The sequence below is a fragment of the Neolamprologus brichardi genome, chromosome 12, assembly GCF_056152115.1.
Source record: "Neolamprologus brichardi isolate AB-2024 chromosome 12, ASM5615211v1, whole genome shotgun sequence".
NCBI classification, from domain to species: Eukaryota; Metazoa; Chordata; class Actinopteri; order Cichliformes; family Cichlidae; genus Neolamprologus; species Neolamprologus brichardi.
In genome coordinates, this window is record NC_142115.1 from 31,129,367 (window position 1) to 31,145,027 (window position 15,661).

General features: G+C 38.8%; 1 protein-coding gene across 1 annotated transcript in view; it reads right to left on the reverse strand.

Annotated features, from left to right (window-relative positions):
* cabp7a (calcium binding protein 7a) overlaps positions 1-14,611 on the reverse strand; it is a 28,278-nt gene extending 13,667 nt beyond the window's left edge. Inside the window, exon 1 of the mRNA XM_006803853.2 lies at positions 13,732-14,611. Coding sequence (XP_006803916.1) covers positions 13,732-13,840 — 109 coding nt within the window. The 5' untranslated portion in view covers positions 13,841-14,611. The remainder of the gene's footprint in view (positions 1-13,731) is intronic.
* Positions 14,612-15,661: the final 1,050 nt, after the last annotated feature.

Below are 15,661 nucleotides of genomic sequence, written 5' to 3' on the forward strand. Positions count from 1 at the left end.
GTGATGGTAGAAAAGAGCATGTAATTGTGCTGTACTGTATAGTAGTAAATTCAGGAAATAGCCTGTTACAATCAAGTAAATGCATAGGATAGAAAAGAAACTGCACGAAGGGGACAAGGGTACTTAAAAATCATGTTTTTCAACAGATTACGTCTGGATATGCAAATAAAGCCAAGTCTGGTGACATTCACAGCAGCTGTTTTGACATCAATTTCCACTGCAAAATGTCTAACTGAAGATATATTCTGAATCACCGAGAGCCTCCAGCTGTGTTTTTTCCTTCACTGGGTATGATGTTATTGTTTATAGAAAAAATAATAGCTCAGTATCCACCTGAGGACCCTGCTCCATCTGTTTACTTTAGAAAGAGGGGCTTTCCAGCAGACACTTGCTGCTAAAACATGTTGGTGCCTCGCAGGAAGCAAGCACATTCTCAAATGAGGTGCCAAAACTGTTTTTGCAAATGATCTCCTTCATGAAAGCCTTTTCATGGATCAAAGGCCAAAGTAGCAGTGTTACTATTAGTAGTTACAGTGTATCATTATATTTGTTATTTAAAAATAACCTGTTGGAGGATGATTTTATGTGGTGACGAACATCATTTACAGAATACTGAAACTGTTGTGTTGTACAGGCTTGAAATATAATGAATGGATTATCGTGTCCTGTGAGATACATGAGCATAAAGCTGGAAAATTTAGAGTTAGTTCAAATATTTTATCAAAACCACTCGGTTCCACATGAAACTAGGCCAGAGTGCTACTTGAATGAAGTAACAAATCTCTGAAGTAAAGAAGACCATGTGTAATCTCCATAGGCTGACTAATCAGTCTCTAAAATAATTAATTTTTCTATTGTTGACCACATTCTATCCAGATAAATAAATTCTCAAAGAGATAGCAATATATCGTAATTTTACCCAGAAGATACAGCTTTATTCTTTCCTTTTAATTTTATTCTTTCGCCCAAAATGGACTGGATTCATATGTATTATGTACTAACTGTACTGTAAAGAAGACACTCTCTCTATAACAATAATTTGAAAAAAAGAAAAATCAATTAATTAAATTGCACTGCACACTAATCAAAGAGACAAATACTTGTTTAAGTCGAGTATAACAGGTTTTAAATGCTCAGGTAAAACCCAGTTTTTACGAGCAGTGTTTTCTGCTGGTGTAACTGATTTTTCACTTAATCGTGTCTGCTAGCTTCAAAGCTGCATTTGTTGGTTTTTGACTATTTTGGCGCGGCACAACAAGCCTGAATCCTTTAGAACCAAATATGTCATATTTGACATGTGAGGGGGTTTTTAGTTTTTAGACTTCTTCGTCATTAGTGTGATTTCTTTTTCCCCAAAAAGGCAAAAAAATTTGTGCAATAGACTTTTAAGGAATAAATTGTCTGATGCAGCAAAAATGATACAAATTATATGCAAAATTATATTTAAGTATTAATATAGTTTAATTTATTTTATATTTATTTTATTTCATCAGAAATTTTATCAAAATATTATTTCATGATTCAGGCTTTCATAATGGCATTGCTCATTTATGCAGAATATGCCCAACTGAGCACCAACACACTGGGAATGGCCTTTTACTTGCAGCTCATTATTTGTCATATGAGGGTGTATATTTTCTTCTAAATGATAACTTCCTAAACCTAACTAGGTAATTTGATTGAAATCTAAATCCAACAATTTTACCAGCAAGTTGGAAATCTCAATAGTTCCAAAATGCTTAAGTTCTACTTCCTAAACTAGCCTTTAAAATGGCATCATTGTCTCTGGGCACCAGTGCCAGAGGGCATTTTTAATGGGAAGATGCAGAAGATCGTGAAAGCTACCGAGCCAGAAGCTTGTCCTTACATTCACTCACTTGTACCTAGTCATGTTTTCACTTTTTTCCTTTGTTTAACTTGTTAACAAAATTCATAAGGAAGCAACTTTCTGAAATCAGCATATCCTCCTGAGAACTGAGAAAAAAGAACCTTCCCAATTAACTTTTTTGGGATTTTCTGCCTCTTTGGAGGCCACCCGAACACATGAAATATCAATTGAAAGCCCAGGATGTCCTCTATTTAGTACATCGGGATTTTGTAAGGTCGTTTATATAAGTCAAAAGATATAGACCAAAAACAGAGAACATAAATGAATAGGCTGGTTCTCAGCAGGATATGCATAATAAATTTTAAGGATTTAAACATGAGAAAAAGTTGTTTGTTAATGTCAAATTTGACTTGTTCAAAAATCGACCAGAGGCCGTACAAGTGACAAGCAGTTCCCTTTAAAATGCCATGTTTTTCAATCCCAGCTCAGAAAAACTATGGAAACTGCATAAAATGTAAATAAATGAAGAGAACATATCAAATTTATGAACTGAGAAACTGTTCTGCATTAAGAAATTTTGAATTTGATGGCAGTAACAAATCTCAAAATGCTGGGATGGGACAATAAAAGGCATATATATATATATATATATATATATATATATATATATATATATACACACACATATATATATATATATATATACACACACATATATATATATATATATATATATATATATATATATATATATATATATATATATATATATATTTCTACAAAGTGTGAAACAATGTTCTTCAACATAAACTGTTAATATCGCATCATTAACAGTTTAAAGTATCATTATAGTCTATTAGAATCTAGAAATTTCTGTTCACAAGAGACAAAGCCTAAAATTAATATCGGATGCCTGTGATCTTCAAGGCCTCAGGTGGCACTGCAGGAATGATTTTGTGATGTTACTGTATGGACTCAGGGACACGTGCACCAATGATCGTATGTGAACACAGTTCATATGATCCAGAAATACTGCAGTCTTTTCTGGGCTGAACTCATTTAAAAGTGGAGGCAAAGTGGAAACCTGTTCTTTGGTCAGACAAATCTAAATTTAAAATTATGGTAAATGGCCTGCATTTGTATAGCGCTTTACTCAGTCCCTCGGACCCCAAAGCGCTTTACACTACATTCAGTCATTCACCCATTCACACACACATTCACACACTGGTGATGGCAAGCTACGTTGTAGCCACAGCTGCCCTGGGGCACACTGACAGAGGCGAGGCTGCCGGACACTGGCGCCACTGGGCCCTCTGACCACCACCAGTAGGCAAACATGGGGTTAGTATCTTGCCCAAGGATATTTGGCATGCAGCCAGGAGGCAGCCTGGGATCGAACCACCGACCTCCTGATTAGTGGCTGACCTGCTCTGCCACCTGAGCTACAACCACCACCCATATTTGGAAAATATGGACATCACATTTTCTTCACTAAATAGGAAAGAGAACACCTGACATGTTATCGGGTCCCTGCATATCTGATGGTATGGGTTGTGTATTATTGCTTATGGACGATGCTCACACACATTGAAAAGCACAATAAATGTTGAATGGTTTTAGAGCAACACATACCCCCGTAAACTATTAGGGTCTGGGTGCTGAACCGGCTTGCAAGCGCTCGAGACCTTCCACCAGCTGAAAACATTTGGCACATCATAAAATGAAAAACACTACAAAGGAGACCCAGGACTGCGGAGCAGCTAAATTCACAACATTCCTCTCCTAGAAGTCCAACAACTATCCTGCAGACTGTTGTTAAAACAAGATGGGATGCTATACATGAATAAATACGCCGCTGTCCCAACTTTTTTGAACCATTCAAGTGTGCCAGTTGTCACAACCCGGCTCATAGGAAGTGACCATTGAATTGTGTTTATTTACGTTTTACACTGCATCCCAACAGTTTTTATTTTTGCTTTCAGCCTTTTAAATTCCGACTAATGTAATTTTCAGCTTCTGCCTCATTAATATACATCATTTAATAGATTTTTTTTCTTTTTAAAGCTGCCTCTTCAGCTCTGTTTCTGGGACCATAGCTTCACCAGGGAAGTGTGAATATTTTTGCTGAAAGCATGTGATATTTGCTTTGATGTACAGAGGTGCTTGTTGGCCTTCAGATTCAATGCCACATAGTCCCCTGTGATGTGATCTGACATAGGATGAAACCTCAAGTTAAGCTCAGCGGCTGAAAGAGCCAAGCTTCTAAAGCAAAACACCCACAAGAGAAAGGTGCAGTGCACTCCCTTTTGCACTACTCTCCCTGTATACTGCTGTTTATCGGTGAATTGAGCTGCATCCTTGCAGCAGCACGGAGTTGCTAAACAGTCTGTACACAGCTCTAAACAAAGTGAGGAACCACTTAGAAGTGGAGCTTATTCATGCATATAAATGGAAAAGGCTCGACAAGGCTCGCGAGTTCCACTTTCTCTGCAGTGTTTTCCTTTAAGCCATATTGGGCTAACACTTTACATTACATGTTGGGAAAAACATGACAACACTGGGACTTTTTCTTTGACAGGTAAAAGTTAATTAAGTAACATTAATGTAATTAATTTATATTAACAGTTGCTATGCTACAGATCTAATATGAGATAAATGGGCCAAAAATAAAGACTAGTTTCCTCCCCTTTGTTTTTTGCTTTTATCCTGTCACACACATTATAGTTTAATACTAACCAAATACACAGCATATTAACATATTAAAGTGCTAAGACAGAAAAAAAATATCAGAAAATAGATTAAACAATGAAAATATTTACTTGAGAGTTTTGAGTGTTTTGGTTTTAACCATTTTCAGGATAAATTTAGCTTCACTTAAAACTTTTGCCAGTTACACAGGGTGTTTTTTTTGAGCAGAGCAGACTAATGCCAGGGCTTTTGTAACAGCAACGCATCCGTGAACCTAATCCAGGGCTTGTTTTTCAGAGCCAGGGATCCTCTTTGCCTCATTCAGACCTGCATCTGCTTAGGGCTGCTTTGGATCGGTAATTGAAGCACACCCACTCTTTATGTGAGACCTTATCACTGTGAGAAAAACACTGCTCTGCTCTGTCTGTGCAAACCTTGGGTGACTATTTTTAAACACTCATAGCAACCTTAATCCATCTTTAGCTGGATATGGGCTGACTTGGACATCCAAAAGATTTAAATATTACCATAACAGGCTTCTAATAAGGCTCTTGGGGATTTGAAAGGAGTATATGGTGAAGTGTAAGTTTGTGTACTGTGTGTGTGTGTGTGTGTGTGTGTGTGTGTGTGTGTGTAAAGGGAAAAGCTCGTCTTTGGGTTTGAAATGAAATTCCACCCTTTGTTAGAAAATTTAAAGTGCATTAACTTTGCCAATGCAGCACTGAAGTGACCACAGGGAAAAACTTTTTTTGAATGACTGTAGCCAGTGACAGGCAGTGAAATTTTAGTCTGATGTTCAGTTATTCTTTTCTGAAAAGGAAAAAAAAACATGGAGATCTTTCCATCTTTCTTCTCTCACTCTTATTCTTTGCAAAGCATAAAGTTTTCAGTATCACAGATGATGCCAAGCTGAGATGGTCTCGATAGCCACAAGACAAAAACCCGTCAGAAGCACTTCAAGCCCCCCCCCCCCCCCCCTCCCCCCATCAGTTCCACCAGGCTAACAGTGCACACTCACTTATGGATGTTGTTTTTCTACCACTATTATTGTGTGATAAAGACCTTTGGTGTATTGTTCATCAAAGGAAAGGAATATCACCCCAGAGAAAAAAGCACTTCACCTCCCAGAACTCATCACAGTTCATTTCACAGGTAATAAAGTCTGCGGGATTCACTTCTTTGTGGCAATCAATCAAGATGGAAATAAATGACTTAACTTGAAGCCACCAGGCAGCCATAATCAAAGCATTTCATGATATTCCCCGTTAGTCTGCAGCACATGTTTTTCATCAAAACCCATTTTGGCGTGATAGAATGCCATACCAGATTACACTGACTGATTAACTGAGAATTTAGATATTGATGGGATCGAAATGTCAAATAACTAAACTATAACAAGGGTCAGGAAAATAATAAATGTCAGTGTCAAGACTTTAACTTTTTCTTTTCCTCATTATGAAGAAAAGATGTATGCAAAGAAATGAAGACTTGTCTTCTGCTTAGGTAATAAATTGGGGAAAATGCTTTGTTTGTCATATCACCACAAATATTGCATAGAGGGGGTTTTGTTCAGAGAAAAAATATATATCTGCATACCTCAAAATCTCCCCTTATTTTGTTGATTTATTCAAAGAAGTGTGAAAACAATACATCAGAGTTTTGAATGGAGATGTGAGCCAGTCACCTCCAGATAAAGCCAGTCCATTGTACTGTCTATGGGACTGATATGAAATTGCTTTTCAACTCCAAATTCTCTTAATCAAATTAACCTTCATATATTTTTCTGGTAGACAATTTTCAAACCCTTTAAGATTTTTTTTGTGTGTGTCTGTGACCTTGTGGTGACACCTGTGGTGCTGGGGCACTTTGCCCTCTTAGAAGAGGCTCATTTGAGGCTCAGTTAACATCTTTTTCACCATCTATGTCAAGTAGAGCTTTTCCATCCAGGCAGGTGATACATTTCTGAAATCCATTTTCAAATCCAGTCCTGTCTGCCTGCCTGTTTGTCTTACAGGCTGTGTAAGATGACCCTGCATCTACGCAGAACTGAGAAGAGATGGGAAGAAAAACAAAGTGAGATTTATTATCCTCAGCCTGATTACATACAAGGACGGCGCTTTAATGGCCAATGCCAAGTGACACGCATCTGCAATGCCACCGACCGGTTTCTCTTCTAAAATTAATTATTTTAATGTTTTTGTCTTGCTTGTGTTTTTTATATATCCTTTTGTAAATTATTTTTTATAGTAGGCGGGAAAGAGTTTGCCGTAAGATTTTTCTGCAGGTTTTTGATCTTTCTTCTAAACTTACGCAACATCATCTCACCGTCCTTCACTGGTACTCACAAATCCACGTGCATAAAAAGTCAAATTCATAATGAATTTGCTGGCTTTATTGGCTTTTTTCAAATTTTGGAGCAATTGAAAAATTACAGCAGTCTGTGCTGCTGTGCGTCCTTCTTCTTTGTTAATCAACAAAAGCCCTTTTGAGCTTGAGCTTGATGTTTGGCAGACTTGTATCGATGTGAAAAGGACTTGATTTGTGAGTACAAGAGCGATGGTTTCCGCAGTAGAAAGGCACTTAATTTATTAGCTTGATTCACTTTATTGTTAATTATTTTTTTAATATGTTTTTTTAAGAGAAAGTGTTTAGATAAAAACAATCTCCTCTGCAGGAGGGTATGAAAGCATTCATCTGTGGAAGAGGATGCAAGCCATGTTTTTTAGGGGGATCCAATTTAAGGGTAAAACATGGTGTTTTTTTCCCGAACGAGAACAATAATTGAGCTAATTCTGGCTTCCTAGGAGAGAGCATGCAAATAGCAGTCGATAGCTGACGTGAATGGAAGAGAAAAATAAGTGTTTGGTTTTGGTAAACACTTCTGGATCGTTTGCACACTCCACACTCCTGAAAATGAGCCAACGTATCTTCATCTATCAGCACTGGTCATTTGTTATGTCCAAATCTTCTTAGCAATATATATGCTTTAAAATGGTCTCAGTTGACCCCTCAGAAGTACACCCCCGCAACGCCTACTGATTCTGCACCAGCAATACGTTATACGCATAATTTCTGTCTTTCCGAGCAGATGCCGGTGTCTTTAAATATCTTCATTTGTATTCATGTAAGTATTTCCAAAGGAATGGAAGTCAACCCTCCACCTCAGGGCAAAGAAATGAGTCAATGTTGCTGCTGCAGCTACAGTAGGAGTCGAGCAGAAACATCAACAACGCCTCACAGGCAGTTTATGCCATTAGAAACACAGTGGTGTCGGTGGGTTTTTTTGAGTAGCTGTCAGTCAAAACGATTTGCAGTCACAAAAACTCTGCCAAGGGAATGACTAAAAAACCTGAAAAAGAAGCCCCAGTAAATGTTAAATGCCTGGTACTGAGAGGAAAACTCATTGAATAAACAGAATCTGAATATTCAATATTCTAAATGCATGTTGATGAAGTAAACAAGCTCTGCAGTCAGTCCTGTACACTACCACAAAAACGCTGACTTCAGTAGTTTCATCATCCAAATAATCAAACTCCGCTGGTTGTTTGAGGAAGGTTTTACATTCACATCCTCTCTCCCCCAGCAGAGTGTCTTTTTCTCTGGCGCAAAGCAACACATAAAGCTCCCTTTAGTAAATGATAAATGGCCTGCATTTGTATAGCGCTTTTCTAGTCCTTAAGGACCCCAAAGCACTTTACACTACATTCAGTCATTCACCCATTCACACACACATCCACACACTGGCGATGGCAAGCTACATTGTAGCCACAGCCACCCTGGGGCCCACTGACAGAGGCGAGGCTGCCGGACACAGGCGCCACCGGGCCCTCTGACCACCACCAGTAGGCAAACATGGGGTTAGTATCTTGCCCAAGGATATTTGGCATGCAACCAGGAGGCAGCCTGGGATCGAACCACCGACTTTCTGATTAGTGGCTGACCTGCTCTGCCACCTGAGCCAGTGATATTGTTGTAACCACAAATATATGAAGCAAGTGGTAAATTCTCACCATCATTTTTTGATATCTCATAAAATAAAACTAAAAATGCAGTATCTCTAAATCCAGCTTTCAGTCTCACTGATTTCAGTCTCATTGTTCCAGTCACTTCCCGTTTGCACCATCTCGGCTCTGTGCCGCGGGAGGGGTGCAGACGACAGTCAAATTTGTGTTTGATCTTGAGACGAGGAAAGCCCCCTCACTCTGCCACAAGTGTGCACAAATGGAGAGATAACTTTGTAGGCTGCACTGATTTCAATTGCTGTGTAGATGGTTAATTGGGGAGTTTAAAATGCTCCGTGAGAGATTTGTCCCTGCTGGTGCTCTGTGACAGGTTGGGGTCGGGATATGCTTGCATGTTTCCGTAACGGTGATTAAGAGAATCTTTTTTTAATACTAATACCAACACAGTGAAAGTAGAAATAAAGACAGGTTTTATTAAAATCTTCGTATACAATGTCTATTCACTGTAAATTCTATGCAAATTATGTCAAATGCTGTCTGCTTACATTCCTATGTTTATTTTGCTGCATGTGCTGAGGAATAATACCTGCAAGCATATGAAATAGCTGAAACTAATATGCACTAACATTTTCCTTCTGGTAGCTAGACATGTAGAATATAATGCTAATGTGATATTTAGTTATTTTTGTTATGAATTCATTTACTCCTTCCATAAATAGCCATTATAATGGTCTTGCTTTTAGGCAGAAAATGATGTTATTAGAAAACTGGCGAGTTATCCTTTTGTTTGGCTTTTTGAGCAGTTCGCATAAGTATGTCAAATGGATTAATTTGCCTTAATGCCCGAATTTATTTACTACTGATGAATACATTTAGTTTTCCAGAGCCTTTTTTCGGGGCGAAGCTTCCGAGAGTCTGTCAGCAATAAAGGAAATTTGGGGCTGATTTAAAAAAAACGATACAAAAGCACATTTCCTTCCAAAGATGTCCTCACGGTCATAAAACAGAGGGAATGAAGAAAAGATGGAACTAAAAGTTGTGTCAGCAGATGTTTCCTTCAATGTTCTTGTGTATTTCAACAGTGCAGGGGAAAAGGCGGAGGAGATTTCAACTGCAACAATAAACAAACTGTATTATCGCAAGTTTGCTAAGAAAATGCAAACATTTTGCTTCTCTCTTATCGTTTGCGTGTGTACCAGCATCTCCTGGCATCTGTTTACATGAGCCTTTCTCTGGGACCTGATACAAATGCTTACAGCTCAGCCTTGGGACTATTTTGAAGCTACTTCCAATAGTGCTGCTGTTAGGCTGTGTGGAAATGGGCTACCCACTTAATTCCACCTGCAGTGATATTGACACTGAGCTGTGTGTGTATATATAAATGTGTGTATATATAAATGTGTGTGTGTGTGTGTGTAGTGGTGGAGGAGGTCTAAACTATATTGAGCACCTGTAATATGACCAACTGGTTTTTTTTTTTCCTCTTGTGTAGGAGGGGAAATGGACAATCTGGAGTCCAATTCAAATTATGGTCACGTTACTGTACATTAAAGTAGATGTTACCACCTCTAAGTTTCTCTCATGCACACACACACACACACTCACACATGCACGCACACACACAAGAAAAAAATAGAGCTGCTTTTTCTTTTTTTTTCAATTATAGCTTTGACAGCCTTCTTGGTCAAAAAGTTTGGTGCCACTGGTCCATTCCCTTGGGTGTCCAAGCCAGTAATTGAAAATCAAGTACTTGAATATGTGTGCCAATAGGGCTTTAGCCTCCTATGCCTCTACATGCGCTCACATACACATATTCGCGAATGTGCTATTTCATTTTCTGACAAAGTCTCTGACGGCCAAGCAGATGATTGTGACACCTCACACTTCCAGCTAATTCTCGTCCCTCTCTAGAGAAGAGCCACAGTGTCGCTCGGGTAATGCGTTCCTCATTTACAAGTCATTTCTGAAACGTCACTGCTGTCAAAATTTTATCAAAATATGTGATGTTACTATATATTTTTATGTTTTTAATATTTGCAGTGTCTCCAATCTAGGAAATACTTTATCACTGGAAGTTCAGTTTGTTAAAATTGCCTTTAAGTGCTAGTAGCCATATTATTCCAGATATCCATATTTAGGGTTTGGGCATTATTTTTGATCATAAATTGTCAGTTAAGATCCAGAATGAAAATCTTGTCTCCTCGTCTTTCACTTAAAATTTGTCATTACATAAAGAAGGAAAACATTTTTATCTGTTATTCGTTATATAAGCTGCACATTTAAAAAATAAATAAATCACCCAAATGTGATTTTGTGTTAAAATATGTCACACATAAAAAAATCATGTTTGGCATCTGGAGCGTACCACTCACCAATACTGCAGTGGCATCTTTATACAATATGTATGTCTGTTTTTAATGCAAGAGGTCCTACGACTTTTATTCTTCCTCTTCACTTTCTTGCTACTTTTGACAGCAACATCTAGAAAAGAAGGGCGAGTCTGTGCAGTTGTCAGCTGCTCCAACAGTCGTAATAAATTCCAACTTTGGAATAAGACTGAGTGCAAAATGCACAAGCCTTTACGTCACATAGAAACCTCCATGTGAGATCTTTTACATAGGCTTTCTGGCTGTGTGGAAGACGAAGGTGCTCAGCAGATTTGGATTAAGAATATAAACAGAAACTATTTTTAATCCTACTAACAACAGGACAGAAGTTGTTTCTTAATAACAGACAATCTCATAGTGACTAATATGAGTAATGAACAAAATGAGCATTAAGTTATATTCACAGAAAACTGAAACTGGCTTCACTTCTTAGACTCAGAGGCTGTTTCAAGCTTTACTGTTCAATTTATGGGTGAAAGAGGACTCAGAAGCTATGCCCATCTTTTATATACTGTCTACAGCTTAAATATGAAATGAAGCTATGTTAATACTGGCTAATACACTTTCTAGGGGCTGCAGTGGTTGCACAGAATAAATTAACTCCAGCTTGCGTTACTGTCTTCCATCTCTGCGACACTGAAAACAATAATGAGAGTAATAGCAATATTGTTTCCATAGATTTAAAATTTAGTTAACTAAAAGTAAGCACCAATACTGGCACATAACATTTCACATTCTTTTTCTGCTATTATTCAACAAACCATTCAGCCTTGTCATGTTCTATATTATTCTGGTTTTGTGCTTTCTAGTGGGAAAAGCTGTGAAGCTGTCACTTGACAACGACAACAACAACAATGTTCAAATCCCTTCATTGACGCTGGCTTAAAAGTCTGCCTCTTTCGCTTTCTCTAAGGCATCTCTCACACAGCACCACAGCAGCTGCAAAAGGCTCTGTCGCTGCTGTTAACTGTGCATTACCACAGCCTTCTCCAATCAAACTGCCACTATAAGTTGAGCTGTAAAACCCAAATGGCTCACTTTGTCTCCTGACACATGTGGCAGATAAGTGGATTTGACTAATTGCAGCTAAAATGAAGTGTTGTTTGTTTATTGCATCCAGAGCTGACAGTAAAGTGGTTGGCTGGGGTGAAAAGAAAACTGAGATTTGTCAGTCTCGACAGTCAAGAGCTACTTCTGAAACCTGAAGTACACACGTTTGACAATAAAGCACTGTGATGCAATGCTAAATTAAGAGCATAACATCATGCAAGGATCACTTTTGGCATTGACATGTATCTCTTTGATCTTTCTTTCCTTTTATTTATTTTTTGGATTTCAAAGCAAAAAAAAAAGAAAGAAAAGAAAAAGGCAATAAGCATTAAATGAACAAGGGAGATGTGTGTGTGTGTGTCTTAGCTTTTCTGGATGTTTCTGGTGTTTTCTGAAACAGATATTGTTCAAAATGCACTGGGGCTGTTCTGCCTTTGAATGCCCTCTGGGAGTCAAAACCAATATATATTTGGCCTCTTCCACTCAGCTTTCATAATTAACATCAACCTCAGTGTGAAGGTGCCAACCGTATTATGTGCTTACAAGTTGTTCTTTGCAAGTATTGCAAATGCAAACCTGTTTATGTGAGACAAAACTCTGTTATTCCAAATGTGTGCACCTGCAGGTAACATTAGCAGTTTGCTTCATGGTGTCTGTGCTCCAGCACTCACAGACAGAAATTTTTCACAAGACCAGGCTTGTCTGTACTTCACACATATACATGAAATGCAGCTGTCAAGAAAAGCCGCATCACTTTTAAAGGTTTGTGTGCCCACTCATCTCTCTGAATCTGTCCAGCGAAGGAGTCGGATTTGTCAGAAATGTGTTTGTCCTTTGTTTTTCAAAGAAAGTGTGTTTAATCATTATGGGGGGGGAAAGGATCAGAGGTGCAGGGGACGAATGATTTAGCATTAATATGTCAGCTTACAGCATAAACACACTGAAAACATTGCAGCAAAACAAGAACTTCGTCTAATCACATCCATTTGGGGACTTCAGTCATGTCTCAGGAGCTGCTGTATGATAATGTGCAGATGTCACAGGTTCACATTGCAAGCACTCCTGGCATAAACACTCTCATGATCCTGAAATACACATTGTCCTGTGTAGCTGTCATTTTTCAGCATGCTTCTTGGTGTTGATATTTAGTGCTGTGGATGTTAACTGTGTTTTCTGATGTTTCAGATGTATTCAACTTTTTTAAAAATGATGGGATTTACCCTGTTACTTAATTTAATAATCTTGCAGATGTGGGACAAATGCTTCACAATCTTCAGGAAAGGTGGGGATAAGATACATAAAATATCTCTAAACCATTCAGTGTCAGTGTGGCCAGGCTTAACAGGCCAGTGAATTCCAGCCCTAGCTTCTGGTACTAGATCGAGCCAATGCATCACTAACCTCACAGAGCAACGTTTTATAACAAAATTCCTTTCTTAAGAAATCCTGCTTTGAACTTATGGAAAATAATGATGTAATAATGTGAATAGACTGAAAACATATTTTTAGCTGTCAAAAAATCGAAAATGAGGTTGATTGTAGCACATTCTGTTTTATATAACAAGATAAAGAAAGGGAACTGTGAAAATAAAAACTGCCCTTAAAATCCAAATCACTTCTAGTCTCGATACTTGTGTATTAAATCAAAGCTCTCCGAGCGCTGTCCAAGGTCCTGACCGCGCGTCTGTTTAAAGGAACTCCACCGCAGGAGCTGACCGCGGCCACATACACCGCCGCTGCACAAAGTAACACCTCCCATATACTCACAAGTCCTGATAACATTCAGTTCTATGTGAGCAGGTATCATTATTCTCACCTTCTACTTCGTCTTCAGGCAGGTTCACCGGCGCGCTGTAGGAGAGGATGTCAGGGATGGTGCAGATCCCCCGGTACATCAGCGTGGAGGTGACTGGATGCATCGGCATGGCTGCGACCTCTGGATACCACCTGCGCCCTCGTCATACAGAAATGTCTACAGAGAGGATCCTAACTTCCCCGCTCAGTCACCGACGGAAAAGCAAATCCATGGATGAGGGGCTGGGGGTGCGAAGGGAAAACGTGGATTCCGCAGCGTGTCCGCCTCAATATGTCTTTTGGTCAATGAATGAAGAGCAAGAAAATGTGTGTGGGGGGGCTCTTACCTCTCTGCAGTTGTTATATGTTTAGAAGGAATAACACACAAAGTCAGTAAAAGGAGCAGTGCAGAACACCGAGAAAATGCGCACATAGAAACATCACCATCAGCTCAGACAACCTCCACATCTGAGCTAATTAGCACGTTTTCCGTCTCTGCTGTAAACAACAATTGTGATAAAATTGCGGGTTATGAATCCATCGATTTCTTGTGTTTTTTTAGTCCCGAGGATTGTCTGCCGTGATGAAACACATGCATCCACTTGTTGGATACATGCGCTAACTTGACGCACTCCGTCCTCAGGCTCCAGCCAGCTTCATCCACAGAAACGACGTGTTAAAAATCTTTTTTTAATGATGAGTGAATAGCATAAAAGATCTAAATGTGTGTCTTAAAAGCCCGATATGATGGCAGGTAAAGTAGGGCGCATCCGGATCCTTACAGACAATAATTACTCGCTGGCTCTTAATTGGTCGTGAGCACTGGGCGCAGTGCAATCCAGTTGTTCAGTCTTCAGTGTTTTTGTGAAAGGAAGCTCTCTGTGTGGATCAGATATGTAGTCTCTCCCTTCTCTGTATCGCCCCCGTCACTCTGTCTCTCACATACATACATGCGCACTTACACACACACTTACACGCTCAGCGTGTGGACGCAGGCAATCCCACAACACAGCAAATAAACGCAATACACCCTCCCTGCCCTGTCGGTTTCTCTGATCTTTCTTTTCTTCTCTTTTTTCCTTTTAATTACTCTCACCCTGAGCATTCCGGTTGCTCGCCGACATTACACTAAAACCATAAGTGTGATTGATTACCGTGTGAATGGTGGGTGTATGGTTGATTTCCTTCAACCGCTGGAAAGCCGGGGGGATGAATGGCTTGCAACCCCAAATGCCTAAATTATAATCCATAACGCTGAAGGCATAGCACTCATTATGCACTAGAACCTTTGTAATGACGCAAAGCTGCATAAACAATACTGCCAATTTAGCTGCTCAGACTGCGGTCAGTGTGTAAATTGACTCCTGGGAAAACAAGAGTAGGAAGTGATTTATAGTTTTTAAAAGAAAAAGGGAGTTAAAAGTCACTGCAGCTTTTTTGTGTCATCTTCTCCAGTTGGATACTCAGCTGCGTAACAGTGCAGAGTGACCCTCTGAAATAAACAGCTGTAGCTTAGCAGTTCTGTGGCGGTTAAGATGTAGCACAATGCTAATTGCTATTTGATTAATTACTGACTTTTCTTTTTCGGTAGAATACCTCAGGTAGGTTTCAAATGCGTTTTTCTTTCTTTCTTGCACCTTTTTCTCGGTGCATTTGAAAATGTTCTTACTTTATCAAAATATGTTAGTGTACGGTATAGTGTTTATTTATATAGCATTTATTATTACTTTTATCATTATTATTGTTATCAAAGAAAAATTTGCATTCAAAGTTCACAGTAACTGTTTTAACATTAGTTTCCGTTATCATTTTTTTAACCAGACCCTATAATAATAATCCCTATTATCACTGTAGGGGTGGCTAAGAACAAAAAAATGACAAAATGCAAAAAAAAAAAAATGGTTGAAATATTAATAGCTGACTACAAACTGATTGCTTTGTATACTTTAGCA